At 37.0% G+C, this 22,092-nt stretch overlaps 1 protein-coding gene across 1 annotated transcript in view; it reads left to right on the forward strand.

The window, feature by feature from the left end:
• The window catches only part of LOC128660439 (collagen alpha-6(VI) chain-like), a 534,497-nt gene that overhangs the window by 470,022 nt on the left and 42,383 nt on the right, over window positions 1-22,092 (forward strand). Inside the window, exon 41 of the mRNA XM_053714286.1 lies at window positions 18,042-18,218. Coding sequence (XP_053570261.1) covers window positions 18,042-18,218 — 177 coding nt within the window. The remainder of the gene's footprint in view (window positions 1-18,041; window positions 18,219-22,092) is intronic.

Consider the following 22,092-nt stretch of genomic DNA (forward strand, 5'->3'; position numbering starts at 1 on the left):
AGATCTCCAATGCATATATATATATATATATATATATATATATATATATATATATACATATGTGTGCATATGTATTTATGTATTTATATGTGCATATATATCTGTAAATACATATATATATACACTTATAAATACATAAATACATATGTACACACATATAAACATAAATACATACATAGACATCTTTAGACATGTATATGTATGTATCTCTAGGTTAAAGCCCTTTGCCTGCTTTATTTTCTAATACCTGAGACCTCATATCTTTGAGCCCTTATAACTTTTGTCTGCAGTATTATTTTTATCATTTTTATCAGATATTATTATTATGAGTGTAACTATACTGTGATGTATGTTTGCTGTGTTTTGTAACACTTTTTTGTTTCGCAAAGCAGCTAACCAGAGCTCTGAGAAGGTAGTAATCATTCTAGTGTAATGTGCGTTGCGCTCAATCGATTGCATTTAGTTTCAGCTTGTAATTCAAGCTAAAAACCTGATGTGCACAAACAGCCGCAATAAACCCTTTATCGCTTGCATGTAACCATTAGTGCGCCACTCATAATCTGGCCCTAAATTGTGTGTTATTTTTAGCTCAGGACCAAGCACAAGATAACACACCCCAAGCTTTTGATTGTTCTCCACTTGTACTATAGCCCATAATGTTGACTTTCATAAGTATAGTTTCCAATCCAATAGGACAATATAGACTGTCTAGTCTAGAGTTTTAAACTGAGTCATTCCAATCCATTAGAAAAACACAAGTAGACCGATCAGTAACTTTGAGACAAATTAATTCCAATACTTTGCATTGAAACAATTAGAAAATGGTCAGAAAGCACTTTTTTCAAGTGGACTTTCACAGCATATTAGGACTTCTTCAATTTCACAGCCTTGATCTTGAATTGCATAATAACAATACAATAACACTCTAAATTTTAAATGAGCAGCTGATTTTAAAAATGTACTTTAATCTGACACAAACTTATATACGTATACATTGTTTGTTTGCACATGCACTATAGTAAGTGGTGCCTCAGAACTGCATACAAAAAGATTGTGCAACATTCAGGAGTGAGAAACAGGGATCGGTACAGCGCCAGAGGCCAAGGGACAAATATACAAAACTGCCGATACGTTTAAAAATGTGGATTTATTACAATCAGATAAAATAATAATAAGATAAAACCAAGTTAAGTAGTGGCAAAATTTGCCAAACAAGTATTAAAACATATGTAAAACCATAGGACGGTAAGTGGATTTAAAAGACTATAAATTCAGAAATAACTTGGCAATCATGTAATTAATCTAGGGTACATAAAAAGGTAGGTAGCGCTGTCTGAGAATTCAATGGGTATAATGTGGTGGGTTCGTGGAGTGGGTTATGGATCCATATATAGTGTACACTGTGGTGAAGTGTGGGAGGTGCGTGCACAGTGGTGCAAAATTTTGAGAAGAACCCTTTTAAGAGTAGACCTGGATGTGGATGCTTGAGAGCTACCAGAGAGCGAATACAATGTAGCAAAATATAACACAGTAAAATAGGTTACAGGTGGAATGTGAGAGAGTGCAACACAGTCAAAATAATAAAACTGGATGTAAAATCACAAATGAAAAATACACATGAATCAATATCAAATGGGAACTAGGACTCCGACATAAAAACAAAGGATATCCAATCAAAAATAGTGAGGGGTCCTAAAAAAACAAATAGGATGAAAAAATGAAAGTCAAATAAATAGTCAATGAAAAATCCAAAAATTGATGCTCAACAAAGGTGGGATGAAGAACAAAGTCAGTGCAAAAATCGGTGAAAAAAGACAAAAAGAAGGCAGGCATAAAAAGTTAATCCATTTGTTATCCAAATTGTGACCAATAGGTGATCCAAATATATCGCAAGGGTGATAAAAAATGTAAAGTCTAATCACAACAAAAGCCAGGTGAAAAAAAGAATATAAAACAAAGTGTAGTGGGTGAGACAAGATAAATTCCAGGGATCCCAATGAACTTTAGGCAATCAGCGGCTCAATATTGTCGTCCCTAGTAGATTCCTGCAACCCAAAATAACAACATAGCGTAATACAGTAAGAAATAGTATTAATCAAGTTGAAAAGATGCTTACCAAAGGGTCTACGCGTTTCGGTCCTAAAAAGACCTTTTTCAAGACTGATCCTGTGGTAAGCAAAGCATCTTTAAATAGGGGTTTACTGGAATACCCGGATGTGGCTTACAGAACATTCCACTTCCGGTTCCGCTCGGTTTAATTTGTTAGATATATGGATTATTTGTCAATATATTTCTGTCATATAAGGGGTTTATCAGTGAACGTGCTAATGGCAACATTATTGCATGTATTTGGATGTATCAAAAAACGGAAAGCGAAAGTCGTGACTTCACTTCCGGTTTACGGACCAGACTGGCATGCCTCTGTATCCTCACCTGATTAAACAACTGTTGCAGCATGCTAACCAATTAGCGGCGATAACCCCAGACCCCCTGCCTTTTGGGTACTTGCAAAAAGAAACACAATTGTCAGTTGGAGATGCCATATGTATCTCTTAAATGTATTTTGCAGCACTTATAGTAAACGAAAGTAACTAAAAATAAAAATAACTAAAAATAAAAATAACTAAAAATAAAAATAAAATAAACTATAATACAGAGCACGGTCACTGTTTAGACCATCTTTGTATATTGGAGGTTTCGAGTGCCCTATTTTGGACTCAACGGATCTTGATGTATATTCATACATGTGTACAGTATATGACATTATCATAATATCATGGCCCAATTTCTTATTAGGCAGGGTATTTTGGTCAAATAACAGTACATCTTGTTATCCACGTTTGCGATATATTTGGATCACCTATTGGTCACAATTTGGATAACAAATGGATTAACTTTTTATGCCTGCCTTCTTTTTGTCTTTTTTCACCGATTTTTGCACTGACTTTGTTCTTCATCCCACCTTTGTTGAGCATCAATTTTTGGATTTTTCATTGACTATTTATTTGACTTTCATTTTTTCATCCTATTTGTTTTTTTAGGACCCCTCACTATTTTTGATTGGATATCCTTTGTTTTTATGTCGGAGTCCTAGTTCCCATTTGATATTGATTCATGTGTATTTTTCATTTGTGATTTTACATCCAGTTTTATTATTTTGACTGTGTTGCACTCTCTCACATTCCACCTGTAACCTATTTTACTGTGTTATATTTTGCTACATTGTATTCGCTCTCTGGTAGCTCTCAAGCATCCACATCCAGGTCTACTCTTAAAAGGGTTCTTCTCAAAATTTTGCACCACTGTGCACGCACCTCCCACACTTCACCACAGTGTACACTATATATGGATCCATAACCCACTCCACGAACCCACCACATTATACCCATTGAATTCTCAGACAGCGCTACCTACCTTTTTATGTACCCTAGATTAATTACATGATTGCCAAGTTATTTCTGAATTTATAGTCTTTTAAATCCACTTACCGTCCTATGGTTTTACATATGTTTTAATACTTGTTTGGCAAATTTTGCCACTACTTAACTTGGTTTTATCTTATTATTATTTTATCTGATTGTAATAAATCCACATTTTTAAACGTATCGGCAGTTTTGTATATTTGTCCCTTGGCCTCTGGCGCTGTACCGATCCCTGTTTCTCAGTAATACTTTTTTCTGGGGGAGGTTAGACCCCATTTTTCGGTCACAGCTTAGGGCATTCTTAGCGCTGGAATACCACCACTATTTCAACATTCAGGAGTGTGCAGGTGTTTGCAGCACTATATGGTAGCAGTTTTGCAACTATGTTATACATTAGCAGGAACGCTAGATGGCAGCACTATTTCCTGCCGTCTAGCTACCTAGATATCTCTTTAACAAAGAATAACCTGAGAATGAAGCAAATTTGTTAATAGTAGTAAATTTGGAAACTTTTTAAATTGCATGCTCTCAATTAGAAAATAAAAATTTTTTGGGTTTCATGTCCCTTTAATTTTGTCTTTTTTAGTGTCTTTTTATACGTTTTACCTGTCATCAACTAATGACGTATTAAAAATTAAATATAATATTATGGAATGTTTTATAAAATTGTTAATTGCACATGTCATGAACTGATGATATTGGTTTAAATAAAAAAATTAAAAAGAAACACATTAGTCAGTAATCACCACTACTGAATTAATGAGCCCCCATGTTTTGTTTTGGCCTTGATTATTATATTTTGCTTTGGTAAAGGTCTTTAAAAAATAATTTAAATAAGCCAGTGATACCTTTTTCTTATGTGGCTAATCTACCTTTTGTGATATTGTACATACAGTTGGGTGATTTTGCTAAATTAAACAGACTGCTTTGAATAGATTGGAATGGAGTAAAACATAAAGAAAAAAACACCCAAACTGAATAAAGGAGATTCTGATTGTTTGAAAAGATAGTCCCAGAGCCTTATAAGAAAATACGATAATTTGAGTCCTATATTTTGGATAACAGACTTCCCAACATTTTGTGTCTGGAGGGGCAGAGTCTGGGAGATAGTGGGTGGGATCATGGGCGGTCTGGCTGGTCAGTGGGCATGTCTGACATCCACAGGAAGTTTTCCAGGGGGGGAAAAAAAGACACTTTATATATATATATATATATATATATATATATATATTTATATTAACTGTTGCTTGAAATCCAGTGAGTATGGTCTGTATTGCATTTATGTTTACTCCTATTTTATATATATATGTGTGTGTGTGAATATATTTATTTTCATATATTATGTTAATATATGAAAATAAAAACCTTATGTTGATGGAATAAGTAATTTGATCCTGACCAGTCAGGGGTACATACAAATACCACAAAAACAGCCTATATAGCATCAAATATATCACAGAAGTCGTAGAAAGGTGTTTTAGCCTGCTACATCCAGCTGCACACCGAACCCCCTATTAATAAGACAAGGAGGTATATCCTGGGCAGGTAAAAAATGGGATCTAAGAGGCTAAATACAAAGTCTGTGTATACACTTAGACTGTTAATCATATACAAAGAAATGTGATGGATTTTTACATGCACATATACACTTGTATATCGAGAAGGATCACTTCGAGCCTAGCTACACCCGGCTGCACACAGCACCCCTTGGAATAGAGGTATACCGCTGGGCAGGTACATATAGGGATCTAAGTAGACAAGTAGGTGGACCCTCTAAATATGTACACAATAGTGCAGGCGTGTAAAAATAGCCAATACTGAACAGTGCTGCATTCGATATTTAATGAGACAGCATATATGCATTTATGCACAGGTCAAGGTATGAATCTTTAAGCAAAGTGCAGAGTTTTGAAGCAAGGTGCAAGTGGCATGCAGATTGTAGCAGTTAGTAAGCATAGGCAAAGCAAGAGCAAGTTTGTGAATGTATAGTCCTTGCATGCATACGTTATTCATAGGTAGTGACACCGCTCATCCAAGCTTTAAGTTGATATAGCACGATATGCAGTCAAGATAATATCAATAGCAATTGCGACTTCACAAGCAAGAAAATCCCACGACAGGGAAACTCATCCTAGAGGATATAGCTCAGTATGATAACTGGCTATTCGATTACTTGTGTGTCCGCAAATAAAGTTCATACGACCTTGTTTATAAGTACTCTGTTACGGATGTCCATAGAAATCACGCTTGTCTCAGCAATGAATGCCTTTTTCCTCCATCAGATTCCAACTTCTTGTAGAGTTTGTTCCGAACGAAATCTCCATAGACGGAACCAAACAATTGCGGTACTTGCGTGCATCACATAGCCTGGTCGGCTTAGCCAATGCCAACGCGCGTTTCACCTGCTCGCCTGTAATTCAGATCGGGCTTCGTCAGGGCGTTATACAGCTGTAGTTCTTGAATCCTACTTTATACTCTTGACTACTAGCGCCTCTTCTGGAGGGTGAAAAGATAACATGCTTCTGGAAACCTAACACTCGTATTAGAACAGAAATTTAATTTGTTCATATATAATGTAAAAGAAAAATTTCATGAGCCATCATTACATATAGTACATTAAAAAAAAAGACGTTACAATATAAAAGAAAATTGTTTATAAATGTGATATTGGAAAATTTATCTAACATCATCATAAGTTTTTTAACTACAGGTACAGTATAATTAATATACAATTTACAATTTAAAGAACAGGCGCTATCATTCCAAAGTAATGGACCATTATAGGAAGCAGGCCATATCCAACTTGTCATTCAGACCATTAGGGAGTTGTGTCTCAAGGATCGAGATCCACCTGCATTCCTTCCTGAGGAGGGCCTTGTCATTGTCCCCTCCTCTCCCATTCATGATGCCCCTATCTATGCCCACGAATCTCAGAGAATCAGGATTGCAATTGTGAGCCAACTCAAAATGTCTAGCAACATTGCTTAGAATTTTTGTTTTTAACATCACCCCGATGTTCAGTGATACGGTCTTTTATGGCTCTTCTCGTTTTTCCCACGTAAAAACGTGGGCAACTACAAGAAAGTAAATATATAAAACCTTCTGTGTCACAATTTACAAAGTATTTTAGCTTGTAGATTTTACCTGTATTGGTACTGAACTCTTTGGTCTTTCGCATGTACCTACATGCCACACATTTACCACAAGGGTAATTACCTGAGTATCTGTGTTTAGTAAGCCAGTCAGTTTGCTTGTGTTTGGATACATATTGGCTCCCTACAAGTTTGTCTTTAAGATTAGGCGCCCTCCTAGCAGTGATGTTAGGGAGTTCCCCCACTTCTTGGGGTACTCCCGTATCACTGGTGAGGACATGCCAGTTTTTTGCAAGTATATGCCTGAGTGAGTTCCAGTGACAATTGTAATCAGCGATTAATCTTATTCTTGAATCCTTGTCCTTTAATTTAGGCACAAGTAAGATTTCTGGACAGGGGATATTCTAAAAGAGTTGTGAGAGGGGCTTTTAAGTATGCTATGCATACAAACAGAGAGAACTTACTTGTACCTAAATTAAGGTTTTTATTTCCATATATTAACACTTATTATTTTAAGTGATTACTGTTGCCTTATATTTTTGCATGATTGTGCTCTCCCGGTGTGAAGGACTACCTTTTCACGATTAAAGCATTAACATTGGTCAAGTTGACTTGTGAGCTTTTTTCAAAAAGAGTGCTGAATTCCTTGTCTTTTACTACCAGGATTTCATTTCTGGAACTTCTTCTTTTCTTCTCATAACATATAATTGTTAAGGGTCTGCACCACCTTGTGTTTTTTATATATATAGTGGCCAATGTGCCCAATAGTTATTTACTAAGTAAAGCTCTGCTGGCAATTGCGTCCCCTCCGTAATTTTCTCGAATATATATATATATTGAAAGATAGAAAGATAGATAGATATTAAATTAGTGGCTAAAAATTATTATAAAATGCTGCTAGGAAAAAGCTTACTAGTTTACACAGTTAGCACACTATACATTTTAGAGTCCCTATTTGCTAAACTTTAACACGCATTTATACATTTTCTTTTTTGAGGTGTGATAAAATGACTGTCTTTACCAGACACCTTATAAATGAAAACAGAGCAAATAGTAATACCAGCACACGCAAATGTGCACTGGTATTACAATTGAGGCGCAATGCACTCACAAGCATTCTTCTATAAGCTCCAATGTGAGCCTCGTTCTTATGCCATGAGACACGGCATGAGAACTAGCGCTGCAAAAGGGGTAAGTAGCGCAGCGATGGGCAGCAGATTGTAAATATTTTTATATAATTATATACATATATATTTATGTGTTAATATGTGAATATATACACACATAGGGGCCTATTTATTAATGATCCGATATTGTGGATCATGTCTGTCGCACATCGATAAATGCCGACAGCATATGCTTCACAAGAACTGCTGGTGCAACGCCGCCCCCTGCAGATTCGCGGCCAATTGTCCGCCAGCAGGGGTGTCAATAAACCCGATTGTATTGGATTGGGTTGATTTTCGGCATAGTCTGTCCGCCGCCTCAGAGCAGGTGGACAGGTTATGGAGCAGCGGTCTTTATGGAGCTTGATAAATATGCCCCATTAACACAAAAATATACAGTATATGTATATAAGCAGATACATATATATTTACAGGGAGAACACTGTTCCCCATAGACCGAAATATAAAGGCACCTTTTTTTATCTAACACCACACACCCACCAACTTTAGCCCCCCAAAACTGCCTAGTGCAGTTGTTTTTTTATTTAGAAAAATGCTATTTATTTTTTTAACTAAAAAATCTACAATATACTTTATTTTGGGGGCGATAATTATCATAGGGTCGATTTATGAAGCAGTGGATGCTGCTTTCGACCCACTCCACTTCAGGTCCGCCTGAAGCGGAAGTTAAGAAGCAGCGGTCGTAAGACCACTGCTCCTTAACTCGTTCGCCACCTCTGAGGCGGCGGACAGCAATAAGCCTGATCGGATATGATCGGATTGATTGACACCCCCTGCTAGCAGCCAATTGGCAGCGACTGTGAAGGGAGCGACATTGCACAAGTATTTCACTAAAAATGCTTGTGCAATCGATGTGCGGCTCGCATTATAATAAATCGTCCCCCATGAGTGTAAGTATGGTGTATGCTAACGTAATCATGTTGGATAGCGCTGATACTTAAAGCAATTTAGGGCATTTGTTTCCTCAGTTAATATAGCTATATACATATATATATATATATATATATATATATATATATCAGCAAAAGGATAGCACAATCTTACAAAATTCATAAAGTGCCACAGTGCACTGCAGAGCATATACCGAGTCAGTCCAAAGCACAGGCACTCAATGGTCTTGTATAAAAAAATCCAATTTATTGAGTCAAAATTTAAAAAGACATAACGTTTCGGCACGCAATTGTGCCTTTGTCAAATGTCAAAAAACAAAAGAGAAAACCTAAAATCAATGACAAACATATATGAAGCCTAACCTTTTGTACCCATCTTACAGCCTCTATGTAAGCGTTACATGACGTCCGTGGCAACATTGCCATGACAACGTATGTACACATAGCAAATGTAATTATACCGGCGGACAACAGGATAAGGGGGAGGATAATGTATATCTATATCCATTTATACTGCATACTATTATTGTGACAGGGGAGAGAGGGGCAAACATTGTCACATTATATAGTGCCTAGCACTAGACAAAGCGCACACTGATATAGTGTGTAAATGTTATAAATCGAGCCCCACTGTTACAACAACACATAGTGTGCAGTAAAAATGGACAATGCACATTTGCAACATGGTATGTTAAGTATCACATTATATGGTGTAGTACATAGAATAAAATCAAACACAACATCATCAAATAACAAAAAAGGCTGTATATGAAATAACAAAGCCAATGTTAATATGTACATGATCCCTCATTATTAGCAATAGAAACCATATGGTATCCAAATATTGTGCAAATGATGCTAGCTAAGTTGGTCCGCTTCAGAGCCCAGTGGAGTGTGTTAGAAACCTTTATATACAGTGAGAACCCCAGCGGTATCCAGATCACATGCCTCATCCATCAATAGAAGGGGCTGAAATACAGGGAGGTATTGAATTGAATTCCATGGCAAGCCCTATTAGATTTAAACTGGAGCATGACGTATGCGCTGTACATTTTTTGGATCTTAACATCAAAGATTGATGCCTGTGATCAATACCGGTTTGGTACATTGTTATATACGAAACCAACAGATTGCAATTCTTTGCTTGATTCTAGAAGTTTTCATCCTAGGCATCAAAAGAGGGGGATTGTCACCTCACAGCTCACTCGGGTCATCAGGAATAACAGTGAGAAACCAGTAATGCAGATACAACTGATTGAGATGGGAGAAAACTTTCATCTAGAGGCTATGCCAGAGAGGAGATTGGAGCTATACAAGATAGGTTGTTGAATACTGATGCAATTGTGAACACTAATAAACCGGCTACTGCCAACTCTGGACAGCAACTTAATCGAATCACAAATACACACCTAGATGTGACAAACTGGCAAGGGCTGTGTGACAACATTGGCCAGTAGTGGAGACGGACACTACACTTCTATTCCAGAGGACTGCTGCCCCCAGGATAGTGTACCTCAGGGCGAACAACTTTAGACATGTTGGTCAAAACTGATCCTGTGAAACACTTTAAAAAGGATACTTGGTTGAAATCAGCTAAAATGGGATGTATCACCTGTAATGGTATGCTTAGGGGCAGCACGTTCCAACATCCACATAACAACCATAGATACGTGATACACCATAGGTTGTCTTGCACAAGTACTGTTGTGTATATGCTGATATGCCCGTGTTCCATGATATACATTGGGAAAACGATAACCACCTTCTGTGAGTGGGTGGCCAATCATCGTTCTGCCATCCGTGAAGCACTTATTAAGGGTGAATCAGACCAGCCAGTGGCACGCCACTTTATAAAGTTCAAACATTGTGTTTCAAGTCTGCGATCGATGCTGATTGACCATGTACCCCCTATGCCCAGGGGTGGCAACAAGGCAAAAAATTTCTACAATTAGAGAGTAGATGGATCTACAGGATGGACACTCTAGCCCCAAGGGGCCTCAATACCTCCCTGTATTTCAGCCCCTTCTATTGATGGATGAAACATGTGATCTGGATACCGCTGGGGTTCTCACTGTATATAAAGGTTTCTAACACACTCCACTGGGCTCTGAAGCAGTCCAACTTAGCTAGCATCATTTGCACAATATTTGGGTACCATATGGTTTCTATTGCTAATAATGTGGGATCATGTACATATTAACATTGGCTTTATTATTTCATATACAGCCTTTTTGTTATTTGATGATGTTGTGTTTGATTTTATTCTATGTGCTACGCCATATAATGTGATACTTAACAGCCCGTGTTGTAAATGTGCATTGTCCATTTTTTACTGCGCACTATGAGGCCCATTTATCAAGCTCCATATGAAGCTTTTGGACCCGTGTTTCTGGCGAGTCTTCAGACTGCTGCTCCAAAGCCCTGCCCGCATGCTCTTAGCAGGCAGACAGGAATCGCCACAATTCAACCCGATCGAGTACGATCGGGTTGATTGACACCTCCCTGCTGACGGCCGATTGTCCGCGAGTCTGCTGGGGGCGGCGTTGCACCAGCAGCTCTTGTGAGCGTATTGCTCTCCGCATTAAGTCTTGCGGACTGGATCCGTACTGTTGGATCAGGTCCGCAAGACCTTTGATAAATAGGCCTCTATGTGTTGTTGTAACAGTGGGGCTCGATTTATAACATTTACACACTATATCGGTGTGCGCTTTGTCTAGCGCTAGGCACTATATAATGTTACAATGTTTGCCCCTCTCTCCCCTGTCGCATTAATAGTGTGCAGTATAAATGGATATAGATATACATTATCCAACCCCTTATCCTGTTGTCCGCCAGTAAAATTACATTTGCTATGTGTACATATGTTGTCATGGCAATGTTGCCACGGACGTCATGACGTCATGGATGTCGGTGTATCCTGATGACGTCATACGTATTAGTCGAATGGCTGTAACCCTTACATAGTAAGAGGCTATAAGATGGGTATAAAAGGTTAGGCTGTATATATGTTTGTCAATGATTTTAGGTTTTCTCTTGCGTGCCGAAACGTTATGTCTTTTTAAATTTTGACTCAATAAATTGGATTTTTTTATACAAGACCATTGAGTGCCTGTGCTTTGGACTGCCACACTATATATATATATATATATATATATATATATACATCAAACCATATTAAAGAAGAATATAAGAATGATAAAAGAGAATTCAGCACTCTTTTAATTTGAACACTGTTTATATTTTATTAATCCATACAACAACAAAAAGGGTCTCTTTGTTACACTTTCCATAAAAAGTTACACGCAAACCCATTCATGCATATTCTTAAGATATGAAACATTTAGGATACATCATATTGCACATGAGATCTCACACCTAATGTAACAATCTTATGTGAGCTGATTATAGACCTTTAAATGGTGAAAGTAGCCATATTGGGCATGGAGTGATAAATGCAGAACCCAAAAATTCCGGCAAGTTCAACCGCGGTATCCACCGCACTTAAGGTTAGACCGGACTGTATTAGAACTATCAAAGTCAGTGTTGTAATGTTTACGTGAACAAACATCTGAGAAGCGGCTCACAATTCCCTCCTGGGACTCCCTTTCACAGGAGCTTGTAAACAAACGAGTAATTAGATTTTCTCTGTAGAGCCCTCCTCTTCTCCTGACGTCACTGAAGCAGCATGTAAGGAACTCTGATGTAAACATACACCAAAGCTGACTTGTATTCCAAAGATAGTACTCAGTGGAAGACAAATGTACACAAGGAACCCTTGCTGTCTTATAAAGGGCCCTCTCCTATCATGGTTCCGTATTAGGTTCAATTCAAATCCAAACCAGTCACGGTATTTAATCACACCAGCATCCAGATGAAATGGCACCAAGTACGGGGCGATGAGCAGCGGACTGTTGTTAACTAACAGACATCGATCTCGCTGCTCTTCGGCTTTTTCCCAGCTTTATTGGTACCCTGTCACTAAACACCAACTCTATACTATACTGTTTACCCTCTATACCGCCGCTCCTGGAGCCCACCGCAGCTCTAATAAATGTATTAACCTCTAAACCGCCGCTCCCGGAGCCCACCACAACTAAATAAAGTGTTTAACCCCTAAACCGCCTTTCCCGGAGCCCACTGCCACCTACATTATACTTATTAACCCCTAATCTGCCCCCCTACACCGCCGCCACCTACATTATACTTATTAACCCCTAATCTGCCCCCCCTACATCGCCGCCACCTACATTATACTTATTAACCCCTAATCTGCCCCCCTACATCGCCGCCACCTACCTACATTTATTAACCCTTAATCTGCCGCCCCCAACGTCGCCGCCACTATATTAAATGTATTAACCCCTAAACCTAAGTCTAACTCTAACCCTAACACCCACTAACTTAAATATAATTTAAATAAATCTAAATAAAATTACTATCATTAACTATATTATTCCTATTTAAAACTAAATACTTACCTATAAAATACAAATTTACCTGTAAAATAAAATCTAACCCAAATTACACTAACACCTAACACTACACTATAATTAAATTAATTCCCTAAATTAAATACAATTAAATAAAATTATCTAAAGTACAAAAAAAACAAAACACTAAATTACAGAAAATAAAAAACAAATTACAAACGGCTCCATCTTCTAGACATCCGACGCGGAGCATCCTCTTCATCCGACGTCTTCTTGAACAATGACGGGTCCTTTAAGTGACGTCATCCAAGATGGCGTCCCTTCAATTCCGATTTGCTGATAGAGTTCGATCAGCCAATTGGAGTTAAGGTAGGAAAAATCCTATTGGCTGATGCAATCAGCCAATAGGATTGAAGTTCAATCCTATTGGCTGATCCAATCATCCAATAGGATTGAGCTTGCATTCTATTGGCTGATTGGAACAGCCAATAGAATGCAAGCTCAATCCTATTGGCTGATTGCATCAGCCAATAGGATTTTTCCTACTTTAATTCCGATTGGCTCATAGAATTCGATCAGCCAATCAGAATTGAAGGGACACCATCTTGGATGGTGTCACTTAAAGGACCCGTCATTGTTCAATAAGACGTCGGATGAAGAGGATGTTCCACGTCGGATGTCTAGAAGATGGAGCCGCTCCGCGCCGGATGGATGAAGATAGAAGATTCCGTCTAGATGAAGACTTCTGCCCATCTGGAGGACCACTTCTGCCCATCTGGAGGACCACTTCTGCCGGCTTCATTGAGGACTTCGGCCCGGTTGGGTGAAGACTTCTCCCGGTAAGGTGATCTTCAAGCGGTTAGTGTTTGGTTTTTTTAAGGGGGTATCGGGTGGGTTTTAGAGTAGGGTTGGTTGTGTGGGTGGTGTGTTTTTATGTTGTGGGGGGATTTGTACTTTTTTTACATTTAAAAGAGCTGATTACTTTGGGGCAATGCCCCTCAAAAGACCCTTTTAAGGGCTATTTGTAATTTAGTGTAGGGTAGGGCTTTTTTATTTTGGGGGGGGCTTTTTAATTTTGTTAGTGGGATTAGATTAGGTGTAATTAGTTTACAAATCTTGTAATTTGTTTATTATTTTGTACTTTAGATAATTTTATTTAATTTTATTTAATTGTATTTAATTTAGGGAATTAATTTAATTATAGTGTAGTGTTAGGTGTAATTGTAACTTAGGATAGGTTTTATTTTACAGGTAAATTTGTATTTATTTTAACTAGGTAGTTAGTAAATAGTTAATAACTATTTAGTATCTATTCTACCTAGTTAAAATAAATACAAACTTGCCTGTAAAATAAAAATAAAGCCTAAGATAGCTAAAATAGGAATTATTTAGTTAATTATAGGAATTTTTATTTAGATTTCTTTTAATTATATTTAAGTTAGGGGGTGTTAGGGTTAGACTTAGGTTTAGGGGTCAATAAGTTTAATAAAGTGGCGGCGATGTTGGGGGCAGCAGATTAGGGGTTAATAAATGTAGGTAGGTGGCGGCAATGTAGGGGGGGCAGATTAGGGGTTAATAAGTATAATGTAGGGGGCAGCAGATTAGGGGTTATTAAGTATAATGTAGGTGGCGGCGGTGTAGGGGGGGCAGATTAGGGGTTAATAACTTTATGTAGGTGGCGGCGGTGGTGGGGCGGCAGATTAGTGGTTAATAAGTATAATGTAGGTGGCGGCGGTGTAGGGGGTGGCAGATTAGGGGTGTTTAGACTCGGGGTACATGTTGGGTGTTAGTTGTAAACATTACCATAGGAATCAATGGGATATCGGGCAGCAGCGAACATGAGCTTTCGCTGCTTTCAAACTCCCATTGATTCCTATGGCATCCGCCGCCTCCAGGGCGGCAGATTGAAAACCAGGTTCGCTGGGCCGGAAAAGTGGCGAGCGTACCTGGTAGAATTTTGTTAACTAGCAAAAGTAGTCAGATAGTGCCGAATTTGCATTCGGAACATTTGTAATGACGTAAGCATCGATCTGTGTCGGACTTTGCCCGGCGGAACTTATGTTACGTCACAAAATTCTACTTTTGCCAGTCTGTAGGGTTTGATAACTAAGGGGAATCAGGCTTGCCACAAATACGCTGCGGAATTCCAGCATATTTGCGGTTGACGGCTTGATAAGTAGATGCCTCTGTATCAACTCTGTATCAACAGCTGACAGGTTTCAATTGCTTTGCATCAGAGTATTGCGGTCAAAGAATGTCCAGACTTACTATGTATTACAGCATGATACAAAAAAGCCTTATTGCCAACATCATATGTGTTTCACCCCTAAGGCAGACTCGCACTGGGGCTTCGTCAGGGCAGTAATCTACTAGACTCAAAACAGCCTTTTTAAACCTTTATTAGCCCAGCCTACTTTGTGCAGTTTTACCTATTGCCCTTAAAGGTACATATCACAATAAATTTCACTTGCTACAAAATATGTTTAAAATCAGAAAATCTGTATACTTTTCACAGAAATATGGCGCACACCTCCCCTGAATAGACACTGACAGTTGCAAAATCTATTACCTCTGATATAATTACTTTATATACAGAAGTGGTATATTCCAAGATGCAGAGAATTATAGAAAACAAGCATAATCTACTTTATCGTTAAAGCCTAATGGAAGTCTTGTCTTTAGTACAAAGATCCATCTCGCTTCCTTCTGAAGTAAAATTTTGACAACATCACCCCCTCTATTGCTTAAATCTCCCTTGTAAATGGCAATAAACTTTAAAGAACAAGGGTCTCCTGCATGATACTTTTTAAAGTGTTTAGCAACATTAGTATCTCTTTTATAAAAAATGTCATCCCTATGTTCCTGAATTCTATCTTTAAGGACACATTTTGTTTCCCTACATAGAACCGAGGGCAGCCACAGTGTAACAAATAGACCACCCCCACAGAGTCACAATTCAGAAAATACCTAATGTCATATTCTTTATTCCCATTGCTGGAGAACCTATGGCTTTTTACATATAGGGACAATAAACACACTTCCCACCAGGAAAGCTTTCCTTCATACCTCTATTTTTTCTGAGCCAATCATCTGCAGAGGGTCTTTTTACAAAATTACTTCTTACCAATTTGTTTTTCAGATTTGGGGCCCTTTTAGCGGTAAGAAGAGGATAATCTCCTACTACCTCTTTAACCTTATCATCTAATTGTAGAATATGCCAGGTTATCACATCCTGGTAAGGGATATAACTTTTTCTCTCTCATTTTTAATTATTTATATATATATATATATATATATATATATATATACATATACACACATATTTATGTATGTATATATGTATGTATCTCTATGTTAAAGCCCTTTGTAGTCACCTGAGAACTCAAATGTTTAAGCCCTTATAACTTTTTAATGCAATTGTATTTGTTAATAATTTTATTAGATAGTGTTATCATAAGTGTAACTGTATTTTTTAAATGTATTTTTTATTTTCTCCCCCTCCGCGGTCACGGCAATCATTTTAGCGTAAATCGTGATTGCGCTCAAGCATTCTCATTTACTTTCAACTTGTAATACGAGTTTAACGTGCATGCAAATGGCTGTGAAAATCTGATATTGCTCGCGATGAAACGATAACGCTCCACTTGTAATCTAGCCCTTAATCTTTTTAAAACCTTTTAATTAATATTTAAAGGATTTTTTTTATTTTATTAAAAAGTGTATATATGATTGGAATACTTTATTTTAATGTGTTTTGGATGTGTTTTGTTTAATTTTTTTTAACCTTACACTTAACTTCAGGTCTCAAGCCACGCTTAATATTCTAGCGCAGTTTCCGACTTTCGCTCATTCTCAAACTAACTTTCAACTTGTAATACCAGCGCTATTTATCATAGTCGCAATATCCATTGAAAGTATAGGTTGTGCTAGAGCAAGGTCAGCCGTGCTAACCTTGCTCTAATAAGTGGGATTTACCATTGACTTGTAATATCAAGTTGCACGCTAATGTTAGCTCAGCCCGGAGATCCTGCTTATCGCGCCCAGAGCTATCATTAGATCGCCAGTTGTAATTTGGGCCTCTGTTGTAATACCTGAGCGACTGACATTGCAATTAAATTTGTGTTTTATTTGCAGAGTTAATCTGACCTCATCGTGTGCAGCCGACCATTTTTTCCCCTCCCAGTCTCCTGTAGTGATTAGTGCTCAGGGGAGGCAATTTAGTCGCTTTTTGTGCATCTTTGTTGCAAACTTGAAATCAGACACAAAAATTAACCTGAGCTGTTGGCAGTAGCTTTAATATGATGGCTCTAACAAAATCCATTCTGAGCTTAATAAGAGTGGTTGGTGGTTGGGTGGGTGTCTCTACTTTTTACAAATGATTCTCAGTATTTGTATTTGAATTCTGCATCATCTGTTTTCCCACTCATCTTGTTCATCTTCTGTGCTAATTTTAGCTACACATATTCTCAAACTTTTTCCTCTCCAATAAGCTGTTTTAGACTCTCCTTGCTGCTCTGAGAATGTAGGTTGGTGGTGTTTCTGATTACAGGAAATGGACAGAAAACGGCTAAAGTAATAATACATCTGTCTGGAGAATGCAAGGACTTTGGCTCATTTTCAAGTTTGTTGTGGTGGATTATGATTGAGGTGCTATAGTACCATCCCCAAAAATCCCAAGATCCAAAGCTTGTTGTGAGATAATGAGATAACCTTTAGTAACAAAAGGAATGTGTGATGTTAATAACTGTTTATATCTTAATAACCATAGAATTATACTGCTTTATATACACTTTTTTATTTTTAAATCAAGCTTTATTGATATTTTTCTAGGATTCACATACATTATATAGAAACCGATTCTCATGAAGCTGGTATACATAATGAACAGGAAAGGCGTCTCATACAAACCAATTTCCAATTAAAAAATCATTTTTGTTTTATTTTTAACCAAGTTAAGGTTTATGAGTGAGTTTTATGGAAATAAAGTGTTTTTTTTTTACCTGATTCCACATTGTTCTAGTTGCAGAGCTTTGCTTATTGGAAGTGAGTCATGGCACAGCTTGCAGGGATTTTCAGCGCATGTGGTATTACATAAAAGATGTTGATGCATGCTCCCAGTTCTGGTATGGAGGTTGTGATGGTAATGGAAACAGATTTAGCTCTGAAAACGAGTGTCTACAAACTTGCTCTTCTAAACGTAAGTTTTAACTTGAGAAGAAAAAAAATATGTGCTCACCAACAATGTCAAATTAGAAAGCATGTCGGTTTGGTTGTATATTGGCTTGTCCTGTTTTTAAGGTACCCTATTTAGCGATAATAAAATGTAACTACCTTAAATGACATATTTCTGTTTGTCAGATATGACATGTGCATGGGTTCTGCATGTGTAACAAAACTTGTGGGAACTTATGTGTTCTTTCTGGTGATTCTGTAGCACATAAATTTCAATTGCTGTTTTGATTCCACTGTAACAATCAAATGTGATTTTCTTTGGAAAAAGAAATAAGGCAAACAACTGACAAATACTAAAATTATGTTAAAAGCTGATAGTGAAAGCAAGCTAAACATTTCCTGTTAACCGCAAGTGTGGACATCTTAATAGTTTCCACTTGTACATCTGTCATTGGGATTTTTCTGCAAAATTCTGATATTTCTGAGGCGCCAAGTAAATTCCGGTAGAGCTTTGTCAACCATTATGGATTAACCATGGAACAATCAAATGATTTAATCCTTTATATAACTTTCTTTACATATATAGATACTGTTCATTTTAGGCAGTATACATTAAACACTTGTCTACTGATTATTATTATTATCGGTTATTTGTAGAGCGCCAACAGATTCTGCATCGCTATTGTGCGTATATGGCATATGAAAACGTTTGTGTAAGACTGCATTCTATACACATGATCTCAGTAAATGGAATTGAAAAAATGTATTCCTCATTAAAAAATGTAAGAAATTTAGTTAGGGGTTATTGAGTTTGTGTTGCCTCAGATCTCCTGGAATCCAACAATTCCTCTTCTTGTGGACGTTTTCATATTCTTTTCTCTGCATGTTTTCTAACAAAGACCTCTTTGGTTGGGTGCTTAAAAGGGAGGCTGACATTGCAATATATTAGGACAAAGAAAAAGTAATATCTATGTACCATAATCACTTCAATGGTTTGGGATTAAAAATATTTTTTCCCAAACTTGCTGGTAATTAGATTATTCCAATGTCTCATTATATGGAGGCTACATTAGTTAAAGGGCCATAATACCCAAATGTTTAAACACTTGAAAGTGATGCAGCATAGCTGTAAAAAGCTGACTAGAAAATATCTCCTGAACATCTCTATGTAAAAAAGAAAGATATTTTACCTCAAAAGTTCCTCAGTAGCCACCTCTCATTGTAAAGGATTTCTAAGCAGCATTTTAGTGTGTTTGTCCTGGGACATCTGAAGGGACTAGCATCGTGCACTCTCATATTATTTCACCAATCAGGTAAAGGAAGCTTACTATGAAATCTCATGAGAGTTAAGTCAAATCTCATGAGATCACAGTAAGAGTTCATGATCTCAGCACTGCTGATGCTGATTGGCTGCTGTTCATTTCTTCATTTTTTTAAATTTGTTTACCTGCAGCTGGGAGCAGCTGAGTATAACTTTTTACACAGAACTTACTCTGGTGAGCTGAGGAGATTGTGAGGTAAAATATCTTCCTTTTTTACATAGAGATGCTCAGGTGATATTTTCCTGTCAGCTTTTTACAGTTATACTGCATCAGTTTCAAGTGATTTAGCATATGAGTATTATGTCCCTTTAATGCAAAATGTTGTGCCAAATTGAGTGATCTAAGAAAAGTTAAATAAAAACAAAAAAAGGGGCAAGGTGTTCTTTAACCCTTTAAGGACACAGCTTTCAGTTTGCTCAATTGTTTTATGACGGAAAAATTCCGTCATATGTCCTTAAGAGGTTAAGCAATCAATATATTTTAAGATGTCTGCTTCCCTTTACCTTTGAACCTATACTTCAATATTTAATTTTTCTTTCTTTTTTTATTTTATTACTGGGCTAATTTAAATGTCTAGTTATTCTAAATTTATTAGAAATCATGATATGTTAAGACTAATGAATTTAGAGAATATCTAGAATATATATAATACCCTTTATTTTAGAGAAAATACAGACTATGTTACTGCCAATAGACATAAAACAATGACAATAAGAACCACTGTCTGTATAGGATATATGCTTCATAGATAAAGATAGAATATCAAACTCTATACTGACTATTAATATTAAGGTGCATCCTGTACATACATTTTAATATAGACTGTATAATATTATATCTCCTTTATGCCCCTGGAGTGGCTGGGGATTCCCATTCTTACAACAATCATCTACATCTTAATGGAATATGCAGAAAGAAAATCTTCTGCTTTATTTGTTGCTGGAGCTGTGATAAGACACTTTCTAATTGAGGGTGATGCTCCCACATCATATATAATATTTATGTAGCAATTTATAATTATTATGTATGAAAAAATGTCTGATCCTTGTCTATACCCATAAGAGAATGACAAAGAATATTTGAGGATGCTCAGGTTTAGTTCCTTATATTGACTAGAGCATGTATATTAAATATTTTAATATAAAGCAACAATGTAATCTCATTTACTTCTAGTTAATAGGCCTGTTTTGGTTATTCTGCCCTAAGACTTAATAATTTAGTTATATTTCTTTATATGGCCTTAATTATATTTATGATTCTGAGAAACCCAACTCTACTCCACTTCCAAATTCATGTCCTGCCATAGAATAATGTGTTCCTTATGAAAACCTATAATATCCTAATGTGCTTGTTAAGAATGATACCTGGCAGTGAGGACTACTTATTACTTAGTTGTCTACCCAAATTCCATAATCATTTCCAGTTTCAAGTTCACAAACATTTGTCAGTTTAGTTAATATGTAACCTATTTGTTTGTAATTTGACATGTCTTGCTAGTAACAAACACCTAGATTACAAGTTTTGCGCTATAGAGGGTGTGAAACGAACGCAACAAAAGTTGCGTTATTTCACCCTCCATAGCGCTGCCATTACGAGTTTTGAAAAAGCTGCCTTGTTCGTGTGATATGGTTACTTTGACGTGCTCGTGCACGCTTTCCTCATAGACATCAATGGGGAGAGAGTGTTAGAAAAAAACTAACACCTGCGATCCCGGAATAAAAAGCTCAGTAACGCAACCCCGTTGATGTCTATAGGGAAAAAAAAAATTAAGTTTAAACCTAACACCCTAACATAAACCCCACGTCTGAACACCCCTAATCTGCTGCCCCCGACATCACCCACACCTACATAATGTTATTAACCCCTAATCTGCCACTCCTGACATAGCCGCCACCCAAATAAATCTATTAACCCCTAATCTGCTGCTCCCGATATTGCCGCCACTATAATAAAGTTATTAACCCCTATTCCCCCACACCCCAACATCTCCCACACTATAATAAAGATATTAACCCCTATTCTGCTGCTCCCCGACATCTCCACCACTTAATAAAGTTATTAACCCCTAAAACTCTGGCCTCCCACATCACTGTCACTAAATAAACCTATTAACCCCTAAACTGCCAGCCCCCCACATCGCCAAAAACTAAATTAAACTATTAACCCCTAAAGCTAACAATCCCCTAACTTTAAATTAAAATTACAAGATCCCTATCTTAAAATAAATAAAAACTTACCTGGGAAATTAAAAAAACATTACTATTATACTAAAATTAAAATAACTACAAATTAAAATAATTCAATTACACATTAAAAAAAACCTAACCCTACTAAAAAAATGAAATATACAATTACAAAAAATTAAAAATACTAAATTACAAAAAATAACAAACACTAAATTACGAAAAATAACAAACAAAATTATCCAAAATAAAAACAATTACACCTAATCTAATAGCCTTATCAAAAACGAAAAGGCCCCCCAAAATAAAAAAACCCTAGCCTACAATAAACTACCAATAGCCCTTAAAAGGGCCTTTTATAGGGCATTGTCCTAAAGAAATCTGCTCTTTTCCC

The sequence above is a fragment of the Bombina bombina genome, chromosome 5, assembly GCF_027579735.1.
Source record: "Bombina bombina isolate aBomBom1 chromosome 5, aBomBom1.pri, whole genome shotgun sequence".
In the NCBI taxonomy this organism is placed as follows: domain Eukaryota; kingdom Metazoa; phylum Chordata; class Amphibia; order Anura; family Bombinatoridae; genus Bombina; species Bombina bombina.